This window comes from Vitis riparia, chromosome 19, assembly GCF_004353265.1.
Source record: "Vitis riparia cultivar Riparia Gloire de Montpellier isolate 1030 chromosome 19, EGFV_Vit.rip_1.0, whole genome shotgun sequence".
Classification (NCBI taxonomy): Eukaryota; Viridiplantae; Streptophyta; class Magnoliopsida; order Vitales; family Vitaceae; genus Vitis; species Vitis riparia.
The window spans coordinates 3,916,604-3,941,082 of record NC_048449.1 but is presented as its reverse complement, the minus strand read 5'-3'; the positions used below and the strand labels follow the sequence as shown (position 1 = coordinate 3,941,082).

The 24,479-nt window shown below is 31.8% G+C and overlaps 3 protein-coding genes across 3 annotated transcripts; 1 reads left to right on the top strand and 2 right to left on the bottom strand.

The window, feature by feature from the left end:
• Positions 1 to 4,429: 4,429 nt before the first annotated feature.
• Positions 4,430 to 6,093, bottom strand: LOC117909434 (NAC domain-containing protein JA2L-like). The gene is made up of 3 exons (XM_034823476.1): positions 5,818 to 6,093; positions 5,471 to 5,739; positions 4,430 to 5,353 (listed from the first exon to the last, which is right to left on the bottom strand). Exons 1-3 carry the CDS (start codon positions 5,996 to 5,998, stop codon positions 4,802 to 4,804), a joined length of 1,002 nt encoding a protein of 333 aa, XP_034679367.1. The 5' UTR covers positions 5,999 to 6,093; the 3' UTR covers positions 4,430 to 4,801.
• A 4,608-nt stretch (positions 6,094 to 10,701) lies between these two features.
• On the bottom strand, positions 10,702 to 14,649 carry LOC117909429 (ABC transporter G family member 9). Its single transcript, XM_034823474.1, has 4 exons — positions 14,289 to 14,649; positions 12,752 to 13,541; positions 11,863 to 12,182; positions 10,702 to 11,525 (listed from the first exon to the last, which is right to left on the bottom strand). Exons 1-4 carry the CDS (start codon positions 14,418 to 14,420, stop codon positions 10,863 to 10,865), a joined length of 1,905 nt encoding a protein of 634 aa, XP_034679365.1. The 5' UTR covers positions 14,421 to 14,649; the 3' UTR covers positions 10,702 to 10,862.
• Positions 14,650 to 19,391: 4,742 nt separating this feature from the next.
• Positions 19,392 to 24,311, top strand: LOC117908428 (beta-glucosidase 18-like). The gene is made up of 12 exons (XM_034822008.1): positions 19,392 to 19,616; positions 19,726 to 19,792; positions 20,460 to 20,518; positions 20,778 to 20,853; positions 20,936 to 21,010; positions 21,114 to 21,201; positions 21,280 to 21,532; positions 22,193 to 22,308; positions 22,514 to 22,763; positions 22,863 to 22,965; positions 23,068 to 23,176; positions 23,317 to 24,311. Exons 1-12 carry the CDS (start codon positions 19,476 to 19,478, stop codon positions 23,567 to 23,569), a joined length of 1,590 nt encoding a protein of 529 aa, XP_034677899.1. The 5' UTR covers positions 19,392 to 19,475; the 3' UTR covers positions 23,570 to 24,311.
• The last annotated feature ends 168 nt before the right edge of the window (positions 24,312 to 24,479 follow it).

The window sequence follows — 24,479 nt, the reverse complement described above, 5'->3', positions numbered from 1 at the left end:
TTGATTTTTTTATAATTCTATTTAATATTATCATGTAAAAGGGTATTTCAAGAAATAATAATAAAAGCACATGTATTTTAAAATATTTTTCAAATATAAATTTATTTATAAAAGTTTTGGATTCTTTTCTTCTATATTTTTTGAAATTAATGAATCAAAACTTAATTTTTTTTCTAGAATAATCATAATATTATTTAAAGAGAAATATAAAACATATAATAATTGGTTTGGATTTATCTATAATCAATCGATTAATTACGCAAAAGTCTATTGCCTGAATCACAATACCAAATACCTGATCTCTTAATCATCCATTCCATTAGGAGTCTTATTATCTCAAATCACAATACTGAAGACCTGTTTCTCAATTATCTCATAAAGGATACGTGATAATACCAAATATCTGATCTCTTGATCATCCATTCCATTAGGAGTCTTATTATCTCATATCACAATACTGAAGACCTGTCTCTCAATTATCTCATAAGGGATACGACATCATGGTCTAATTATTTTTTAATTATTAAAATATCTATAATTTAAAATATGGTTGAGGTGTCTTTTTCATTTTTTTTTTTTACTTTATAAATAATATAATTAATATGTGGATTTATAACGTGGAAAACTCTCAAATAGTAATTCAAATATTGAATCAATTCTTGAATTTCAAACTCATACCAAAACCTCAATCAAATCATGGGTACTTTAGGCATCATTGTTCAATGCATAGTTTGGAGCCAATCCTCATATGGATGACAACAAGGCAAGGATGATAGATGATAAAACGTGTTTGGTAAAGGAATCAAAAAAAGCCATGCAATGAGGTTGAGGAAACGTGCAAATCAAGAATCACGGAAAACAAACAAACAAGGAAAAATACAAAACCAAAAAGGAATATAAAAATTAAAATTAAAATTAAAACAAAAGAGAGCATGCAGTCAATGCAAATCTTGAAGTGTAGATGAACTTTGTGGAAAGAGTAAAAGTGGGGCATCGGTGGATGATTCCATGGCATAATCTGACTTGAAAACAATCTTTCAAACCTAGTACTTATCCCTTCCCACCTATTGACCGTTGAATATTAGGTCATTTTCCCTATTGATGCCCACTCATTGTCTAATTAATCATGCCTGAATGCCCAATCGTTTTTGCTTGTGCTTTACCCTATATAAAAATTGACCAATATGACTTTTAAATTATTTGAATTTTTTTATTAATTTTGTTTTCAAGCCGTATTTTGTTGCAAAAAGCAATGTAATTAGCTACTTAATCTCATTTAAACACGTGATAATTAAAAAATAATTGAAATCCAAAATTGAGATACGAAAGTTGTTTTTTTGATACATTCAAGTCCTTATGATTTCATAACCGGGTCTTACTTGTTTATATCCTAATGTCATAATGTGTTTTTTTAACCTTTGTTAATTTATCACACAGATTCCATGGTCGGAAGTTCAATACGTGTCAATTCGACCCCTAGGGTCTATTTGAGAATTATTTTTTAAAACGGTTTTTTGTTTTTAAGAACAAAAAAAATCTAAAAAACACGTTTAACAACCTAAAAACTATTTTACATCTTTTACTTGTTTTATGTTATTTTCACTTATTTTCTAAGAATTATTTTAATAAATAATTATACAAACATGTAGAATGATTAAAAATAAAACACTAAATATAAAAATTATTTTTAAAATATATTTAAAAATATTAAAAACAGATTAAAAACATTTTAGGTTTCAAATAAACCTTTGTTCTATAAAAATCAGTTACCAAACAATCTTTAAAAGATTTTAAAAGACTCTATTTTTTATCGTTAAAGAACATAAAAAAGAAAAATAATTTTTATTTGCAAAACGTGTTTTTTTGTTTTTTTTTTCAAAATGGAAAACTGTTCTAAAAAACAATTTCCAAATATGCCTTAATATTTTTCTTAGAAAAATTTGTCGGATATTTTGTTTAATAATTTTTATGTAATTTTTTTAATTTAATTTTGAAACTAGGTAGTAGATATAAAATTGAATAATCCCAGCAGGGTCAAAAGGCTCAAAAGAAGGTATTAGATTCAAAGTTGTGATTCTTGAAATTTCTTTTCAAACCAAGCAACTTAACTTTTGATGGTTTGCAGGAAAGTGAATTCCTAGGAAACAAACAAAGGCTAGATATTTTCGGCGACATAGCACTCTCAATTAAAGAATGTTACGATTCTTAGTTGCTAAGTATCATCTAGAATTGAAAAAGAAGAAAACAAAAAATTGAAGTTGCCTTCAAATAATTTTCCCCACTATTTTCCTAATTCTTTCTCGCCATGAAAGAAATTGAAAATATACAACTTTTACACTCCATTTTCGTCATTATTTTCTCAATACAACTAAATAATAAAATTCAATGATTTTCCACGAGGAATTAAAATATTAGAGAAAATTTATTATTTAGATATACTTTGTATTTTTTTTTTGTTTATAATACAAATAAATTTAAAGACTAAAACTAAAAAAAAAAAATATGATATTTAAAAATATCACTATTTCAAATTTTAAAATTAATTTAAAAAAAATATAAACTAAATCCATATTTTTTCATACCATAAAATATAAGAATTATTATATTTTATATAGAAGTTTAACTACCAATTTTTTCTTTTAATTTTTATCTCTAAACATGTACATAGATAATCAAACAAAACAAAATTTCTTTTATTTTTCATAAAATTTTTTGGAAATTAAAGGTTCATTTGTTCATGTTTTCTCAAACTTGTTTTTAAATGAAAAAATAAAAAAACTATTTTTAAAAACAAGTTTTAGAAAACATTACCAAACATGCGCATATTTTATTTTTAAAAAAAATTAATGAAAATAACTTTTAATTATTCTCTAAAAATTGTTTTCTATTTCATTTTGTTTTTAAAAATTATTTCCAAATAATAACGACCAAACAATATTAAAAAATTTTTTAAATAGTTTTATTTTTTAAAAAAATTGTTTTTAAATCACGTTACCAAACTGATTCTAAATATATTATTATTATTATTATCGTAAGATATGAAAAAAGCATTTTGCGGATAATATTGGATTGTTTAAAAGAGTGCTTACATAAGAAGTGTCTTAAATAATTTTTTTTAAAGTGGACGTTACACCTACTTTGCTTTCAACATAAGATTAAAAAATAGCTTAGAATCTATCTTCAAATCACATGATTAAAAAATTCTCCAAAACCATAAGCTCACTCCACACCACTTCCCATCACTAATATATTATTTTGTCCTTGACTAAAACAATGTCCAAAACCATATGCTCACTCCATCCAAACAACTTCCCATCACTAATATATTATATTATATGATCCATATCATATTATTATTCTTATAATATACCTTTCTTTAATTTAATTACCTTTTATTTGTTACCATTATTTTAGATTTATCACCTTCTTGCTTATGAGGCAAGCATTCATCTTATCTCTCCCAACTCTCAAAGTTATAATTTTTAAAAATATCTTTATACCCAAAGTGAAAGCTTCTATTTTCATTTTCATTAAATCCAATAATGATATGTTATTTTGTATTTGGTTCCCCATTCATCCCATGTATGGTGTTGGTTGACTACACTTATTCTCAAGTCAACCTTATTAAATATCGCATAATGTAAATAAATGATTATGATATTTCGAAAATATCTAAGTAAATTATTATGATATTTTGAAAATATCTAAAAAAAATATTGATTATGATATTTCGAAAATATCTAAATAAATGATTATGATATTTCAAAAATATCTAAAGAAAAATATTCGTGCACACAAAGTGGTATATAACAATTATTGATTTTCTTAAATTGTAACCATTGCACGTAAATAAAATTATTGAATGACTGAAAAATTAAAAGAAATTTTGGGATATCAATTTAGTACTTATTGAACTTATTATAAATTTTAGGAAGAAAGACTCAATTTCTTTCTTTTTGAAAATAAACTTATATCGGCATCGATTAAAACATTTTTCTTAGAAAAGAGTTTATTTGCATTGCTTTTAAGGGACTACTCGATTACGTAAAATATTCTTGTAAATAATTTTGAGAATTGCACCATAGTTTTCTATGATTTAGTAAATTTTAGGGTATCGATTTGATGCCTATTAAACTTATAATTTTGAACATGACAAGCATATGATAAAATTTGGATTGTGAATAAAGATGAGAGATATATAAATATACAAAAGATCAAAATATTAAAAATAAAAATTGTGATGGAAATTGTGACATGCATCACTGCCATGATTGTCCATGGCATGCTTGGGCAACCATCATTCACACACCATCAAATTTCAACTAATAAACAAAACTGCATGTACAAATATTATTGAATAATGAGAAAAGTTTTATTAATAAAATTGAGAGTAAAATATAATACAGAAATGTTTAGAAAGGCACAAGTGTACAAACCGTGGAAGAAATTACAACCTTTTTATTTCAGAAAGATGAATCCAGACAAAAGTACAATGTAATTTTGAATTTAAGGTGGGAAGCAGCTGGTCCGACCGATTCTGAGAACATGGTCCGAAATCAAACTCTAATTTAATTTGAAAATATAAAAAAATGTACATCACCTTTGTCACGTGTACATTGAATATGTGCCCTAAAATCACAAGAAGAAAAGCCTTTCTTTTCCACTCTGCCGACATTTAAAAATCCCAGATTTCCCTGTTAGGAATCCTAAGCCTAAAGGTTAGCCCAAAGGATTCCCATCTATTTACACAATTGCCACTCCTTTCCTGCTCTGATCCGACTTTTCTTTTTCTACATTTTTTTTACTGCCTATATCCAAATCCGCTAGGTTGGGTCGGGTACCGAAACCCGAACGGGTCGAGCGAGTTAGAGAAACTCTGACTGAACGCGTTCGAGTTCTGCGGGAAGAACCCTTGGTTCATTACTGGGTCGACTCTCTGGGTTCTGAGTCCGCTCTGGACTTCTTCTTCGGCTTGGATTAGCGGCGGCAGTGACGGAACGTACATTTCGTTGCTGTTGTTGACCGCTGCGGGAGGCTGGGCGTGGGATTGGACGCCGGAGACCAACTCCTGCAAGGAGGAGACGCCTGCTAGAGTGGCCCAGTCGAAGTTGCCCGAGCCCAGGTTATGGAAGTTGACTTTCTCGTCCGGCTGTGAAACTCTCAGAGAATTCATCCGATTGGGAGAAAAGAACCTGTCATCGATCTCCGGCAGCGACTCCAGGACGTCGTCGAGGTGGGACGACGATGACGATGACGAGCCGTTGCTGTGCGCTTTGCTGGGAAGTACAGCTGCTATGGGTTTCGAAGAGTTGGAATTCTTCTTGTAAATTCTGCACAGAACCCAATCATCCAACTGCATCAAAACAAGAAACCCAGATACGAGATTGTTATGCGTCAATTGTACTTGATATTATTGTTTAGTACTGAAAAATTTAAGTTTTTGGTTTAACTGATAATATTTAATATCTACCTTGGAGCTTCCATTTTTCCTCGAGTTTTCTAGGAGTCTGTACTCATGCATGATCCAATTGGTTTTGGTTCCTTTTGGAGCTTTGCCGACGTAAAACACCAGAGCTTTCTTGATACCAACTTTCCGGCCCTCGGTGGTAATCACCTTATCAGTTCCGGTGGCCTTCCAATACCCAGACCCAGCAACCCTATTGGGTCTGGACCCATTTGGGTACTTCCGATCTCTGGGACTGAAAAAGTACCACTCTTTCTCTCCAAATATAGCTTTACCTGCAAAACAAGTAACTAAATGATCAGAAACAAATCCAAATTGAATCAGTAAACGCATGTTTTCGAATCAATACTCACTGGGAAGAACCCATGGGTCAAACTTGTACAGGTCGATTTCGCCAATTATCTCCAATGAAAACCCCTGTCCGGCCACTTTCCGGCAGAGATACTGCACCAGAAGCTCCTCATCGGTGGGATAAAATCGGAACCCAGGCGGCAAACTAAGCTGTGAAAGCGGGTCAGTCTCCGGTACACCCATTTCCGGCGATGATGATGATGATCGTTTCTCGAGAGAAGAAGATTGGAGGGCGAATATGAAAATTCAAAATTTATTTTTTTCCTATTTTCTTTTCTTTTTTTTTTTTTTGGGTGGTGAGATATGGCGTTATATATAGAGGAGAGCAGCAGAGATAAGTACGGTCGTCCTTGTCTCAATCTGGGTCGAGTGGGACCCTCAGGTTTCAATCACCGTTCAAAACGCGCCACGTGCACAAGGTTCGACGTTATCATGCGGCCGACCTTATCCGCCACTCGGTGCATGAACCGTCACGAAAAACTGCGGTGACTCACCACACCAAGACGCCACGTGCCATTTACAGTAAAACTTCTAGAAAGAAAAAAACAAAAAAACACAGGAGGCCCAGAATCAAAAAGCACGCTTTTTAATGGGTGAGAGAGAGTGTGTGGTGGTGGCGGCATTTTTTCACGCGTGGGTTAAACCACGTCGGTACTAAGGAGGGCTTGGAGTGTAAGACACGTGCTAACACGTGGACACCTCACAAGAGGTTAGGCAGAAACATATTCAAAAACAAGGAAAGAGAAAACACACAAAGTTGTGCGGTGGAGCCTCCAAATGGCGACACGTAAGCAAAAAAAGGCGAAAAAGAAAATTAGGGTTTCTTTCACTCTTCTTCTACCTCTGGAGCCATCTGGTTAGGTCAAAGAATGAAAGGCATAAAGGGGGGGTGTTGTGGTGTTGATTGGGGTGTCTTTTAGACTTTAGTGAACGTGGAGGGTAGTTTGTGAAGTTATGTGCACTTAAAAAAATAATAAATAAAAAGTTAGGGGGAATCAATGTGTGGGGGGGATGTGTGATGGGGGGTGATGGCTGAGGATATGGAATTTGGAGGGTTTGGTGGGTCAAATGGGCACGTAGACGGTGTCGAGACTTGTGACGTGTCATGTTGTTAGAAATACGAATCGACAAATTTGTTGATGTAATAGTCAAATTATGATAAGATTTAGTAGGTTTAATCTCCGAGATTATAGGCGCCATTACTATTTATGTGCATCCATTAAAAGAATGATACACTCTTATTTGGCTCCATGTCTTAGAGGTTAGAATAATTTATTTTTTTAAAATTTATCATATCTAACACATAAGTCTTGTTTGGTAATTGTTTTAAAAAATAGTTTTATTTGAGAATTTGAATTGATTTTAAATGGGATAATGTCACATAAAAAAGTATGTTTAACTTAGGTGGTGTTTATTTTTTTGGTTTTTTACTGAAAGTGATTTGTTTTCAGAATTTAGATTGTTTGTTTTTTTTTTTTTACTTTTTCATAATTTATTATAAACTTTTTACTAAATTAAAAAAGCTAAAATATGTAATTTTTTCTAAATAGAAAAAATAACATATTAGTTTTTCTTTACTTTTTAATAATTAATATAAATAAAATACTATAAAAACAAACAACTTAATATTTAATATTATTAAGTATTAAGATTCTATTTAGAATTAAGTAAAAAAAAAATACCATCTTAGTCATTAAGTTTTTTTTTTTAATTTAGTGAGAATTTAATTTTTCAGGGACTACTTGCTTTTTCTGGGCATATGCCGGCTTCCCCATGTGTTGTTTTTAATCATTCTTCGTTTTATATAATTATTTTTTAAAACAGTTCTCAAGAAACAATTGAAAATAATTAAAAAAATGTTTTTATTTTTTATTTTATAATTATGAAACGTGTTATCCTATTTTTATTTTTATTTTAAAGAATAAAAAACTATTTTTCACAACAAATACAAAACATATCCTTAATTTTTATAAGATAATCTTTAAAAATGTCTTTATTCCTTTGGAAGTCACTTTCAAATGGACTTTTAATCGATGAGGTAAGATAGGATTATATTAAAACTATGTGTATAGGATAACATTAAGTAAATTAAATGTGCATTAGGACTTTAGTTAATCAAATGAGGTCCAAGTCAAAGATGGTATTGAATGAGGTTTTTAGATTTTGTGGTAGAGTGCAAGTTTAACACAAAGTCCTGGGATGGATAGAGTTAATTAATCCAATGAAAAGTTAGGGATGATGGTAGTTGGGGACAATCTTATACAAATGGGAAAAATGATTTTATTATCATTAAATTTTTGTTGAAATCTTTTGGTTTGCATTTGGGGAAAGAAGAAAAAAATATACAAAAGAATTTAAATTCCTTTATTTGGTTCAGCGGGAAAGTATTAAGGAATTCAAATATCATATCACTGTCTTTTTTAATTACTATCGCATAAATTGTTAAAATATGTTGATAATGATTTTAAGAAATATTTTTAACCCTTTTAATATTTGAAATATAAACATTTTCAAAAGTTAAAAGAAGACTAAGAGTCCATTTGGTAGTGATTTTAGGAAACGCTTTTAATATTTATAATATTTGAAAAAAATTATCATTTAAATATTAAAAATGTTAAAAACACTTTCTAGAATCACTCCTAAGCGTACTCTAAAAATATGTTTGAAAGTGATTTTAGGAAACATTTTTAACTTTTTTTTACTTGATTGATAAAAATTTTTAGATCTTATAAAGATTAGAAACGCTTTCTAAAATCACTATCAAACGGGCTCTAAAAACACTTTTTAGAATCACTGTCTATCAAAGGTGCTCTTAATTACCTCAAATTTTATAATATTCTTGTTAAGCAAAATCCACCCAACCATAGAAATGGAATTTTCAATTTTCCACAAAATTCTCAGCTTATAATTAGATTGAAAATTGATTCGTCTTTGCCACATCAGACAAAATATCTGATCCAATGTGAACATGCACCATGTGTTGTTTATGCCCGGAATAAAAAAGATGAGTAAAAAGACAAAAGGAAATGGACTGTAAGGGCCTTTTAAATGTGTTCATTGCTTTTTTGGAATGGGCCAGAAAAGTCAAAAGACACTATACAATGAACCAATACACATAAACAACAAAAATCACTTCACAGTCCAATGGCCTTTTCTCTTTTTTGAAAGAAAGAACGATAAATTATATAATCTATTTCTTGAATTTAATTTCAATTTTAGAAATTGTGGGTAATGACACTGGTTTGAACTCAATGGAACCTCGTGACTACAAACAAGTCTGTCGATTAAGAGAATTATTTAAAAAAAAAAATAGTTATATAAATATAAAGAATGATTTAAAATAAAATATTATACAAAAAAAATAATTTTTAAAACTTATATAAAAATATAGAAAACGGGTTAAAAACTGTTTTGAAAAACGCTTCCCAAACAGAGCCTATGAGTTGAAAACGTTTAGCCTCGATCTACTGTTGCATGAAGCACGCACGTGCAGACCACATGTCATAGGAAAGCATCGTATTATGTAAGCCCTGATGTGGAATGGGTTGAGTTTAAGAGGAAGAAGAAAAACACTTCCATGACACCAAAGCTGGAGTCAACATAAATGCCACAAAATTCAGGTCAGTTTTTCCTGCTAGACCAACTGCTCAAAGCACGTTCCTTTATTGGACAATAATGTGGGCAGCAACCCTTTGATTTTCTCGGCTTGGGTTTGATCATAGCGCAGTGTTTTTCAACCAGGCAATCATGGGCACGGTTGATTTGGAGTGTGAAATGGCTCCGAGGGTTCAGGCCAAGCTTTGACTATTTGACAAAGTTCCATTACATCATGCTCTTGGGTCAAACCCACAATGAGCTGTATCCGGATCTATGTTGAATTCCACCTTTTTTTGGTGTTTGATCAAGTGGGAGGTTAAGGCCAAACTCATATAAATTCTCTAAAAGGTGTCTAGACATAGCCTTCCTTAATGGATTGGCCCTGAAATCAGTCAAACTGATCAATTGTGGTGGAAGCCCACCCACCATGGATTCAGCTTTCAACATATCACTGTTTTTTGTTGCGAAAAATCAAGTCCAATTCCTTAGGGATCTTGACTTCAATTTCATTTACTAATTTTTTATCAGTGGCCTTGAACCCACGTGGGTTTTATGGGCAAAGTCAACCTAAATGTCATTAAAAGGCAACCCCATGATTCAAAATTTACAGATGTGAGCAGTGATCACATATTGAGTTGAGCTATGTCTTGGAAACGTTTTTTAAATAATTTTGATAATATAATATGTTTATGTTTTTAATCGAGAAGATCTAATGAGAAAAAGGGCATTTCAATGGCCTTTTTTGGATCTAGAAGATGTTGGAAAGATAGTGGAATCTCTTTGTCATCAATGGACTTCAATTTCTATGCATGACTCTAAACTGAAACTTTACCATCACAACCACCATTACTGCCCTTGATGAAGACATGCATAATTCACAGTAGCGATAGTTGGGATTCCAATAATAAAAGGACTATAATTCAAAAAACTTATGATGAGCAAGACACTGGGCCATGTCCCATCTCTGGGTTGAGAGACAAATCAAAATTTAACAAAAAAATATGCAGACAATTCCTGTGGAAATGATTGGCCATGACAAGGGGGGTGACATGCATTCAAGTACTAAGTGATTTTGTACATCAATGTTTCTTAAAAGCGATTTTCAGATGTAATTGAAACCTATCAACCTGAAAAATTACAACAGAATTTAACTTGGGCATAAAGCCATGGGATCTATGTACATTTCAGTGCCTACACAAAAAGTAGCTTAGATTCTTACAAAACAACTCATTTTAGATGTCATGAAATCACAATGGATAGATTGAATTTCTAGCAATGGGACATTCAAATGCCTTAGAAAAACTTTCACTACTTAAACTTCATTTATATATGAATCTCTTCACTAGCTTTACACCTCAAATCTACTTAAGAGTATAGACAAAGAAAATGCATCTATAAAAATGATGTGAACCACCTCATATCTTCATGATCATGACCATAAAAAGGGGGTCTAGCTATTTTTACCGGGCACTCCAATCCTCATGAGGGCAATATAAGCGATAAGCCGGTAACCCACAAGCATTATGGCCAAAGCAACCGCCGCAAGGATTTGCTTGTCCAGGCCCACAAGCTGTACAGCAGGAAAGTCTCCCACCAAACAGGTGGTCTTGGCAGAACATGGGTAGGTGTCTCTAGGCTTGTATTGTGAACCCAACAACAGTTTATATGTGTAATGGCTAATAGAGACGTATTTAATCCAAGCTATGAAATGGGGAACATTTTGGACATAGTACCCTCCCGCAAGAAGGAATGAGAGCATGATTACTGATCCTAGTATGGTGGCTGATTTTTGGTCCATTACTGCAGCACCCAGAGCAAGGCCGAGGCTTTGAGAAACTAGTACGCTAAATAGGAGAGCAAATAAGGTGTGTAGGAAGTTAATGGCATTGGGTTTGAGGCCTGCCATCCAATAGGTTATGATAACAAAAATGGTCGGAAGAACCAGCTCCATGGGAAGGTCACCTATGGTCCTTGACATGAAGTATGATGAAAGCCTGTACATGCCTGAAGATCTTTCCTTTTCAAGCATCATCCGCTCTTGGGGGAAGGTGAAAATAGCTTGGAACAGAGGGAAGAAGCCCCAAAATCCAGAGCAAAAGAAGAGAAGCCCAATCTGCATAGATAGATAAACAAGATTTCCTATTGTTAAAACACAAAATCTGAATTCATTTTGTTTGTATATCAGTCTAAGAGGCTTAGCTGCATGAACACTAAGAAATTGTCCCAGAAAAGAGAGGAAAAAAGGGAAGAAATTTCAATATCATTCTGGTCTATTTAATAACTTTCTATTAAGTTATTGCATCATCCATTACCATATAAAGCAGAAGGGTTGAGTTTATTTTCAATAAATTTCCAAATTCCCGCCAAAAGAAAGCGAAGAACTTCCATGTAGAACAATATTTCATTGACAGTATCTGCCATATGTAGAGAGTCAGTGAAGGATTTCTAACCTGATCTTGCAGGTGTGAAGAATCAGATTGCCACCACAATAACCCTGAAAGGAAGCCCACAACCAGGACCTGACCAATCTTGAGGCCAGAGAATGATTCATGCCTCCTTTCCTTTACCCCTCTTCTAAACAACACAGAGCACTGCTGCCACCAAGTTGTCGCCCACCGGTCTAGCTGCTTGTCTTCTAATCCGTCTTGAAGGTGGTTATCGATTTCTCGGAGTTCTGCCTTCAGTCCTTCATCAATCTTGCTCCTATATGATAAAACCAGTGTCTGCTTGATGGTGGTTGGATCCTCATGTATATCATCAGACAAAACACCTGCAAAATAATTTTTACAATGCAGCAATCAGTTTACATACTAGTTAATAGAACTAAATTAGATACCATTTCTCGGGTTTATGCATGATGTTAAAGCAAATAGACTTTCATCATATCAATCCAAATACACTTTGATACAAGTTTCAGCATAAATTACATTGTTTGATGAGAGTTGAGTTTAATACAAGTTACTTCCATTTATAAAAATTAGTTTTTATTGAGGACGTACATAAGAGTTTTTCTAGTTCTCTAATTCATCCTTTTGAAACTACTTGCTTTAGAATCAAAAGAAAGCATCATTCATAGGGAAAATCTTTGAGTAACCAACAATTTTTAACATTTCAATTCACTTAGTTTTGGTTCTTCTTGATTAATATACTCTGTTTGGTTGCTTTATAAGGACATGGAGGAAAATTAGTAGGACATACTCTTAAGGCAATAGAAAATTTGTAAGATAGACATTACAAATAAGCACTCACATCCTTTACCGAGCCTAACCTACCATGCAACAATTTGTCTCCAGCTTCACTTACACTAAGCAATTTCTATAAAAGTTATGGTATACATACCATTGGCAAGATCTAGTAGAAAATCAGACGGATTCATTGCAACCGATGGGGCAAATCCAATGCTAGAAAAGTAGTCCATGGCTTCTGCTCCCTTCCCAAAATATAAAGGGTTCCCTTCTGATAACAATAACACCTTATGAAACATGTAAAATAGTCTACTAGAAGGCTGGTGTATCGTCATCACAACGGTTCTTCCTCCTTTCGCTAGCTCCCATAACGTGGACACGATGCGTTGAGCGGTTGTTGAGTCGAGGCCGGATGTGGGCTCATCCAAAAACAGCAGACTAGGGTTTATTAGCATCTCTTGCCCTATGCTAACCCTTTTACGCTCTCCCCCCGAAACCCCTCTCAGAAAGGGGTTCCCAATTATACTATCCTTGCACTTAGTTAAACCAAGCTGAGTTATAACTGCCTCCGCATGCCGTACCTTGTCTTCTTTACTAATAGTATTAGGCAACCGGAGAAGGGCAGTGAATACTAATGTCTCAGTCACAGTTAGATGTGGATAAAGAACATCATCTTGTGTAACAAACCCTGTGCTCCTCTTCATTCGGTTTGAAAAGGGCTTGCCATTGTAGGTTATGCTTCCATTGAGCCGTCCACCGAGACGGCCTCCAAGGGCAGTAAGCAGTGTTGTTTTGCCACTGCCTGATGGGCCTAACATGGCCAGCATTTCACCTGGTAGCACAATGCCTGTGATTCCCTTCAATATGTGCTTCTCCTCTGGTTTCGAATCCTTCCTAAGCAGGCCTCCTTTATGGGTTTTAGCCTTGTAATCAACCTCCTCAAACTGTAAATTTGATCAAATTATTATGAGGAAATTCTTGTTAATAGATGTTTAATCAATATATCCCCTGCAATAAAGGATGAATTCCCTTCATTTTAAGCATAGGAGAGATGCAATTTGACATGCCGTTTTGAAAAACACAATTAATTTTGAATCATTTAATAGCATGCATTATGATCAATAAAAAAGTCCCCTTTTCTGCCCCCCCCAAAAAAAAAATGGTTTTGCATTCCTTATTTTTCCTTTTTGTTTTTCATCCTTGCCCATTATAATCTGATTTTGTTTATTTATTTATAAAAATCAATATATTTGATTGAAAATTCTAATGGTGAGGTTGTTATTTTTTTGTTTGTTTGTTTATTTATACTACATCAACAGGAATGAAAAACCCCTAGAAAAAGAAAACTACAGAGAAACCCTAAAATGCGAAGCTATGCCATTTTCTTCGCATCCAAACAAAGCCCACAAGCCCTAAAATAATTTTCTTCACCATAAACAATAAAAGAAAATAACGAAACAAATTTAATTAAGAAAAGAAAGAAAAGCTAGAGAAAAAATAACAGGAAAAAAAAAATCGCCAGCTTCAAAAAGAAAAGAAAAGAAAAGAAAAAATTATTCAATGTGGGTTTCAGTATTCTTGGACAGAAAGATGAGGAGGAGGGACATGCATGCATGGGCCATGGGTGATCTTGAGAGAGATTCTTGTGAGACAGAAAGACAAGACAATCATAAAACGACGTCGCAAAATACCTTCAATATAACATGGCCACTGTTATTAGCTTTCGTAAAGATGGGTGGTGGTGGTGGTGGTGGTGGTGGTGGTGGTGGTGGTGGTTCAGGGTTTGCTGTAATAGACTCTGGTTGTGCCTTAATGTCCACCATCTCTTCTTCTTCTTCTTCTTCTTCTTATTCCATTTTACTCAATCTTTCCCTAGAAAGAACCGACAAACAAAAACGCTTCTGTGTTTGTGTGTTGGGTGACTGAGAATCACTTTATGAGTGTGAACAATAAATGTGGAGAAAAGAAGGGGTTCATGCAAGAGGGATTAGAGGGGCAGCTGGGCGGCTCGGAGAAGGGTGGTGGTCACAGGTGGAGAGGCATTCTTTAATTTTATGAGTTTTTTTTTTTTTTTTTCGTTTGTTTTCGATTCCCGAGTCCATAGCTTTATCTCCTTCTCTATTTCGTATTCGGTTTCTATTCCATCTCTCTCTCTCTCTAACCCTACTACCACTCACAAACAAACCATCTCAAATTTCCATTTTGGGCGGTGTTGACTGTTGATTACTTCAATAATTCAATATTTGAAATAATTTTTTTAATATACTTATTGAATAAAATATGTAGAGTTTTAGTTTTAAGGTTTAAAAATGAATTTTTTTTTCAAATAAAAAACCTACGATAATTTTGCTAGATGAAAGTTCGAACAACATCTAAATTTGTTTATTATAGATATCAAAACATTTAGTTTTCTCGTAATTACTATTTCAAATAAAAATTTATTATAGCAATAGAAAATATTCATAGAATCTCGTTTTGAAAATGGTTTTTTTAAATATGAATTTTAAATTACCATTTTATAAATTATTACTAATTATTGACTAGTATAAGTGGAGCTATGAGAAGAGATAATATTCATACTATAATTAATGATTATGGAGATTTTATTTTATTATTTTAAATATATAAAATTGTTATAAAATATTTTGTGAGATAAAATAATTTAAATTATTTGAGAGTTTATATATATACATATTATTAAAAAGTAATTTGATTATAATTTATTTTCTTTCAATAATTTATAAATAGTTTTAAATTAATTAAAATAATATGTAATAAATGACATAGACCTATAATTTGGGTGACAAGCCCAACCTGAATTAAAAAACAACCGATCCAAGTTCAACTTAACTCAATCTCTAACTCAAAGTACTTAATCCAAGTCTAACTCAATCTCATTTTTTTAAACTTAGGTTGAATTTTGATTGGTCAAGTTGAACTTGGATTGATCTGGTTATACTTGACTTAGCCAAATTGCTTGGGTTGTATAATTCAAAATCCATATATAGTGGTTTTTAATTTTTTTTAATAAGTTTATACTAAAATTTAAATAATACATAACAAAAAAGTTTAAAGTAAAAATAAACTTCTATATCTTTTTTACAAAAATAAAAAAGAGTATGATATAAAAATAAAAATAAACTTATATTTTTTTTTTAAATGAAAAAATATATGATATAATTATAATTTAATTTTTAAATAAAATAAATATTATTAGGATAATACAAATTATAAAAATTACTAAAATATTAAATCAGGTTCGATTCGGGTTAGGCTCGGATTGTTTGAACCATGACTTGAGCCCAATCCAAATTAAGCTTGAATTGAGAAAACCTAGCCCAAGTTCAACTTGTGTAATGAAAATGTTTGTCCAAATCCTTCCAAATATCAAACTGGGTTTGGGTTGGGTTGGGTCAACCCGTCCAAGTTGCACCCCTAAAATGATATAATATATTTAGTTAATAATATGATAGTAATCCATTGTAATAAATTATTATATTAATAGATAATACATTGTAACATATTATAATAATATAAGATTATATTTTTAAATTATTTTATATTTTTTTAATAACTAACTTAATATTTATTCTTATAGATGTTGAATTGTATCTCTAGGTCTTTAGATTTTTAGTTTTAATCACATATGTGTAATATTAATAATTTAATGTTTAAAAAATTTGTTTCACATCTTTCCACATTCCTATGGATTAAAAGGGATAACACTTCAAAAAATATTTAATAATTGAAAGAAATTGAATTTATTATTTTAAATAAAAAAACCTTTTATGCTAAAAATACTGGCATAAGCCTTCCTTCTTTAGACGTACAAAAAGCTAAATATCATTAATAAGATGTTGTTATAATTAATAAGAATGTATACATCTCACATATGTATCAAAGTAGTTTATACTTTAATCTCATTTCTTTAAGTAGCCCTTTACACTTTAATTTTATTTCTTCATATCGTAATATATTTATTTATATCCTTATTTAATGACTTATATTTCACTATATATTTTTAATGCTTTAAATTCAAAGTAAGGTAAGTAAAATTTAATATTTTTTTAACTTCAAAGAGAGGTTTTGATGTTTCAATAAATTTACCAAATTAGGTTTGAGGTAAAAATTAATTTATTTTAAAAATAAAAATACACTGTTGATGAGATTTTTTTTAATTAATATAGGAATTTTTCTATATTTAGTAAAAATTTCATAATCAAGATTCCCCATCTATAAATGCTTTGAGTTTAATTTTTTCATTTAGTAAAGTTTAAATTCAAAAGGATAATTTACAAAGTTTTTAATTTTATTAATTAAAATTTTTTGATGAATTTTTACTTAATCAAACTAATCCTTCCCCATGATGCAACCATGCATACTAGCTCCTTTACTTGTACCCAAGACTTCCACACCTTCTGCCTACCACTCACGCGAGTCATCTATATTATTGGATAAACTTCTCACGTAAGACTCCTATATCAACCCTTTGATTCCGTAGGTTTGAGTCTGAAACTAAGGTTTAGTTAGTTTCGTTTGGATAATCCTTCGAATTGGTTGCTGGATCAAATGAGCTTTTAAGATTTAGTGGTCACTTGTTAGTGTATTAGTTCCCCGATGACTAGCAACCAATTTAATCATAAGGTTGATTGGTTGATCCAAAACTCTATTTAACATTTAGTTTTGGTAGTCCCCTCCACCCCAACACTATGATGCTATTTGTTTTTGTTTTTTGTTTTTTGTTTTCAAAAGCAGATTACTTTTAGATTTTAGATTTTTTTTACTTTTGCTTACTTTTAAAATTTTTTGGTTGAATAGAAAAAATCAAAACATTAGTATTTTTTTTAATACTAAAAGTAAACCGTTAAAACCAGTCAACAAAAATGATTGAAATCAACCGACAAAACACAATTCGAAGACTCAACTCTCACTCTCAACTAACATAACAAAGTGAATTTTTATTTCTTAATACTTAATAAAAACAAATTATTAAAAAATCAACTAATTTCATGATTAAGATTACTTAGTTTTAAGTTCTATTTATAATTAAATAAAAAAAACACAAACACCACTTATATTTAACATCTCATTTGGGTCTTCAATCCCATTTAAAGGCTTCATGTATAGATATAGACATGGATAGTTTCAAATCTATATTGAAAAACTATTTGAACCTTAAAAGAAGAGAGTTTAAGTGCACTTTATTCTTAAAACTTAGATTTTATCTTAGTGCATCTCAATTCTAGTTTTCTTTTCTTCATTTGAATTAAAATTTATGATTAATTTTAAAATTTATAATTGATCAATTCTAACATGAAGTAATTAATAAAAAGGGTTATAAATTCCAATATTGTGGAGGATCATACTTTCATCACTATTTAAACAATATTAATGTTACATAGGAGAAAAAAAATTATTATATTAATTTTTTTAGTTTATCTAATTATATCTAATTTTTTTAATAATTTATATATTTTGTTTAGAATTTTTGAAGCTTTTAAATTAGCATATTTATATGCATTATCTAACACTAGTGTTATAAGCCAGATAGGTTGATTGAATTGATGACTAACCCAAACTCATCATAATAGAAAAACAATCAATCAAAGTCCAACCCAATTTGAAGTACTCAACCCAAGTTCAACTTAATCTCATTTCTCTAAGTTAGGTTGAGTTTGTATTAGTTGAGTTAGACTCAAGTTATCGAGTTATATAATTCAAAATCTATTTATAATGTTCTTTAAAAACTAATTTTCTATATATTTATATAAAATTTTAAATAGTAAATAGGAAAAAAAATTGAAGATAACAAAAAATAAAATAAAAATTATATATCTTTTTTAAATAGTGAAAAATTATATTATATTCATATAATATAATTTTTTTTCATAAAAATCTAAAAAGAAAATAAATATTGTTATATAAGGTAGTATACCTTATAAATATTATAGATTAAATCATCCCCTAAACCTTGACTTAAACCAAATTCAAATTGAGTTCAAATTGAAAAAAATTAACTCAAATCTAACCCAAATATTAAAAATGAATGTCCAAATCCACCTAAATGTCAGATTGGTTCGAGTTGAGACCGGTCAACCACCCAAATTACACCCCTATCTGATGCTAATATGAGCTAAGAGTCATGCAAATGATCAATATATAATATAATCATAAAGAAAATAATGTATAATTTTAATTACTAATATGAATATATGGCTTATCTTGGTATATTTGAAATCAACAAATAGAATTTTTTTTATAAAAGTACAATCAATTTGAAATTAATTTTCTAAAATACAACCCATCGAGAATAATATTTTTAATTATACAATAATTTATGTTGCTTTGAAAGTTATCTTTTGAAGAAACACTTTTAATATAAATTTAGTTTTATGACACGTGTATAAATTCAATATTTTTTTATGATTAGTACCAAAATTGTAGAAGATTTTTCTTCAAAAGACACCATTAACATAATTTTTAGTATAAATTCAATTTTGTAAAATTGTAATATAAATTTAATTTTGTAAAATTATAATATAAATTCAATGTTATAAAATTGTAAAAGGTGTTTTTCAAAAGACACCATTAACATAATTTTTTTTTCAATTTTTTAAAGATTTTTTTTTTCATAATTGGCTGAAAGAAGTTATATATAAAAAAAAAAACCAAATAAACAAGGCCTACCTACTTTGGTGGCGCTAAAATAAAATATCAACTTCATGTCACATTTTACATTTAATTTATTTAATGCTAAATAAGGGGAAAAAAAAAAAAAACCAAACAAACAAGATGATTGTTTGGGTCCTCAATTATCTTCAAGTGTAAATCCAATCCAATAATCCAACCTCACCCTTTCTCCCACATTGTCTCTGTATATGGAAATTAAGAATAAAATTCAGCTATTTTTCCTCACTAACTTGCCATCTTTGCTTGTGTTTCTGTGTTGTGCTGAGGAAATCAGCAGAGCTGAATTCCCAGATGGGTTCTTGTTTGGAACTGCTACTTCTGCATACCAGGCAAGCATGTTCTCTTTCTATTTTTATTTCTATTCTTCTTTTTTATCTTTTTATTTATCTTTTTCTGTTATATATATGTATATATTTATCAATATGGTTTGTTGTGTAGATTGAGGGAGCATTTTTGGAAGATGGGAAGACTCTGAGCAACTGGGATGTTTTCAGCCACATTCCAGGTAGGGAAGAATCTCAGTTAGTCTGCTTGCTACTGAAGCTTTAATTCTGTTCGTTAATTTCTTGGTCTCAACTCATTTTGATCCACCCAGATCCATGTTTTTCTTAATTAACACCGAATTTGATCATTCAATCCAACTTTTTGGAAAGAAGGGACTGGTTTTATTTTGATTTTCTTTTTTTTCTGGGTATTTAACAGTTCTAGAAACTGGGCAAAATATTGTTATCTTAAGCAATTTGATGCGAGTGGAGTCACCAATCCAAATTTCTCGGCATCTTGAGTTGAAAGGAAAACTGAAGACTGAAGAGTGAAGAGTGCCATATGCATCTAAGATGATGAAAATCTTGATGCTTAGGAATGCTCTTTCATCTGGGTTTAGGATTCTCCCATTTTTATTAGAAGGCTAAAAAAAAAAAGGAAAAGAGGAAGAAGAAGAAATGTAAAGAGGAAAAAAGAAAAAGGAAAAATGAGTACATGCCCAGGAAGAGACTTATCTCTATTCTAAAATTCATTACAAACTAGACATGTTCATAGTCATGCCAGAGGGGCTCCTCAAAATTCAAACAGTATTGACTTGTTTTTTCTAGATTTTAAATTGATTTTACTACCTATGGTTTGAGTATGGAATGCTGTAAATTTTACCATTTTCTGCCATGACACTTATCCAGGAAAAATTGAAAGAGGAGAGAACGGTGATGTCGCTGTTGATCATTACCATCGTTACTTGGTATTAGCCTTCCACTATTCTTTTATATTTCTAGTGCTAATTAGAAATTTATCAATGTCTAATTAAGATCCTCCTTAATTCTCATGTATTGAAAAACAAACTAATAGATCAAATATTATATATCGATAGAAAACTAAGTTCTTGAATTTTCTTTTACTGAAATCGTTCCTATGAGGGGTTTTAAATCCTTTGCCGAACTCCAATCTTCTAAATAATTTGTAACAAACAACCTTTTTTTTTCCTGTTTAAATTTACACAGGAAGACATTGAGCTAATGCATTCTCTCGGGGTGAATGCCTACCGGTTTTCCATTTCTTGGGCCAGGGTCTTACCTAGTAAGTCTTTAAATTATCAGCCAAACAATTTGAATTTTATTATTCTCTGTTTCTTCTTATTAATATAGTAGAGTAATAACAGGAGGAAGATTTGGTTCGATTAATCCAGCAGGAGTTGAGTTTTATAACAAAATTATAGATTGTCTCTTGCTCAAGGGTAAGTTCTTACAAGACTAAATTTTGAATCCTTCCTCTTCTTCTTGCACACATCCACACCATTGTACCCCTATAACTCAAAATGTTGAAGGCTAATGGTACAGGAATCGAGCCATTTGTTACCATAAGCCATCATGACATACCACAGGAACTCGAGCACGGATATGGGGGTTTCCTCAGTCCTTTAGTACAGTAAGTGTGATCCTTTTCTCTACATATTTCTTGGAGTGGCAATGTCAGTAAAAAATTTTTGATGTGATTCTCTTGTAGGGATGATTTTGTTCTTTTTGCCAAAACTTGTTTTGAGAATTATGGTGACCGGGTAAAGTACTGGACTACTTTCAATGAGCCAAACATATATGCAGACATGGGGTACATTAGGGGTGTTTATCCTCCAGGTCATTGTTTAGAACCTTACCACAACTGTTCTGCTGGAAATTCCGAAAGGGAGCCCTTATTGGTGGTGCACAACATGTTAATATCACATGCCAAGGCTGCTTATATTTATCGTGAGCGTTATCAGGTACTAGCTAAACTCTTTCTATGTGCTAGAATGTCATGATTTTCAAACTTTTCCTGAAGGGACTATCAAACCCCAAATGCTTGTCTTGAAAGTTTATTTCAACGTTCAGATAATGCTTCCTACTACTTCAAGGATTCAGGGATTGTTGTCACCAAGCCCTGAGAAGATGTGATTATAACTCCTGCTGCTGATGTCCAGGGTGATTTGCATGCCAGGAAATGCCACATCTTTTGATTCTTGCAGTGGGAAAAATATACAAAATAACAAGCACTGAATGGAGGCAGGAGGTTGAGATTCCTAGGGTTTCAATTTACAGTTATGATATGTAAATATTAGAACTCATCTTTCCTGGCCTGTCCATATTTCAGTCTGTAAACAAATTATCATTAAGGAATCCAGCTAGAAAGCAGGGCTTTTCAGTTTGACCTTTTTTTTTTGTTGTTTACTCCTACTTTTGTTTTCCTGTGTTACAAAAATCCAATATTGACTGTCATTCTCTGTTTTTGTTGATTGAATATTGTTAATGTGTCTGCAGCATAAGCAAAGTGGTAGTATAGGGGTGGTTGTTGTTTACTCCTACTTTTGTGTTCCCATGTTACAAAAATCCAATATTGACTCTCATTCTCTGTTTTTGATTGAATATTGTTGATGTGTCTGCAGCTCAAGCAAGGTGGTAGTATAGGGGTGGTTGTGCATGCATTCATGTATGAACCCATAAGTGACCAAGAATGTGACCGTGAAGCTGCAAGTAGGGCCTTGGCCTTCAATATTGCCTGGTAAGTGGCAATTCTTATTAATATGGTCACTAAAAGGAAGATGGTAAACCCCATTCCAATGATTTCTCCTTTCCCACTGTGACATTTTAACATGTAATTGACTTAGAGAACCAATCTGAACAAGATGAATAAAAAATTAGGCTTTCTTTCATATGTATTGGTGTTATCCTCATTGAACTGATTTGATTGTTTTTGTAATGAATAGGGTGTTGGATCCCCTTCTAAATGGAGATTACCCTCCTGAGATGTATCGTTTGCTTGGGGAGAACATGCCAAAGTTCTCACCTGATGAACTGAAGAAAATAAAAGGCAGTATCGACTTCATTGGCATTAACCATTATTCAAGTCTATATGCTGAAAACTGCAGCTATTCTCCTAGCAAGCTAGGGTGTCAGGCAATCAAAGGCTTTGTTTACACGACTGGAGAAAGAGATGGGGTTCCAATTGGGGAGGAGGTATCTTACTTATGAACTGGTCTATTAGTTTTTATTATTGGCTTCATGTTTCTGTTTTCCCTTTATGTTGATGGATTTATATTTTTGGCCCTCTGTTAGACAGCAATACCAAGGTTTTATGTTGTTCCAAGCGGACTAGAGAAACTCATTGATTATCTGAAGACAAGATACAACAACAAGCCTATATTTGTCACTGAAAATGGTAAATACATCAGAATGGAAATTATGTGCAAAACTTGGAAAGAACGAGAAGGTTAACAATGTCAACGAGGATATGAAAAATTGTTTACAATTGGTGTTTTAGGGCTATCTCAAATGGACCAACCTGAAGAAAGAGACAGAGTGTTATTGAATGATACCAAAAGAGTTGAATATCACAAGGGCTATCTTTCCTCCTTAGCTCAGGCAATTCGGTGAGTGAAGAACTGATCTTTCAAGCTAGCAACTTGAAAAGTTTTGCTAACTTTCATTTTACAAGCACAGTTATCCACTGAACACAATTTAAGTAGATTTTTAAAGATGAAATGAATATATCATTTCTTTTGGTCTACAGGAAAGGAGCAGATGTACGAGGCTATTTTGTTTGGAGTTTGCTGGACAACTTTGAATGGACTAATGGTTACAGTATAAGGTTTGGGCTTTACTATGTTGACTACAAAACGCTCTGCCGGATTCCCAAGTTTTCTTCAAAATGGTATACAAGTTTCCTCAGTTACAATAGCCAAAGAAATAGGAATGGGATCATTAGAAGATCTCCCATGAACAGTGCTGTAATTTCATTGAAGGTTGGAAAGATGGAAATATAATATGCTGTAAGACATTCTACACATGGTTTAGAAATGCCATACATCTCCATTCTGTATAAATTCTCCCTAATTTAAGAATTTTGTAAAAAACTTGCCATAATGATCAAAGTGCAGAGAAAATTTATCTTGCTCATTCTAGCTGGTGGAACACATAAGAAACAGAGAATACAAAATCATGATTTCAATAAGATTTACGCAGTCCAGAAATTCATAAGTAGAATTCTGAAGCTTTGAGGTCCTATAACATCTCTTTCTTTGGGATAAACCAATTCTAGTATAGAAATTTTGGTCTTGAATAAATACTAGGTGAGAATTTGATGAGTTGAGTATAGACAGCCTGACAGGTTATACGGTGGGGACTCTGCTGAATGGGAAGGGTAAAATTGCCTCGAAAACCAGGTTCTATGGAGTTGTTCTGGAAGTATGTTATCAGCAATGGTTGACTTGTATTTAGAAGAATGGAGGTGCATGATCTATTACCAGATCAATTGTTATGCTGCTGCTGTATTAGAGGGGCCTGGAGAACTTGCTGATGAACTCTCCTAGGACCTCCTCGTCATCCTGAAACTTAGATTCAGAACTCTGAATTTCCTAGAAACATAAGTAGTTCATGTTTCATAATGGCAGTTCTTTTTGAATTCCCTTTTTTAGTTTGATGATGATAAGCCAATTTTGTAGATGTTTCTTGTTTATATGCTGATGTGATTTCAATGATATGGCTTCACTTGCATCCTTCTCACCATCTTTTCCAAGTTTTGCAACAACTATACTCTGCTACCAAGAGCTTGCAGGTGTATTTTTATTGAGATTTGCATCTTTGAAGGGCAAGGCACAAGAAAAGAAAAATGTTGAGATAACTCAAATGAATTTGAATTTGAATACCAATTTGAATTGAATGGTGTTATTTGAA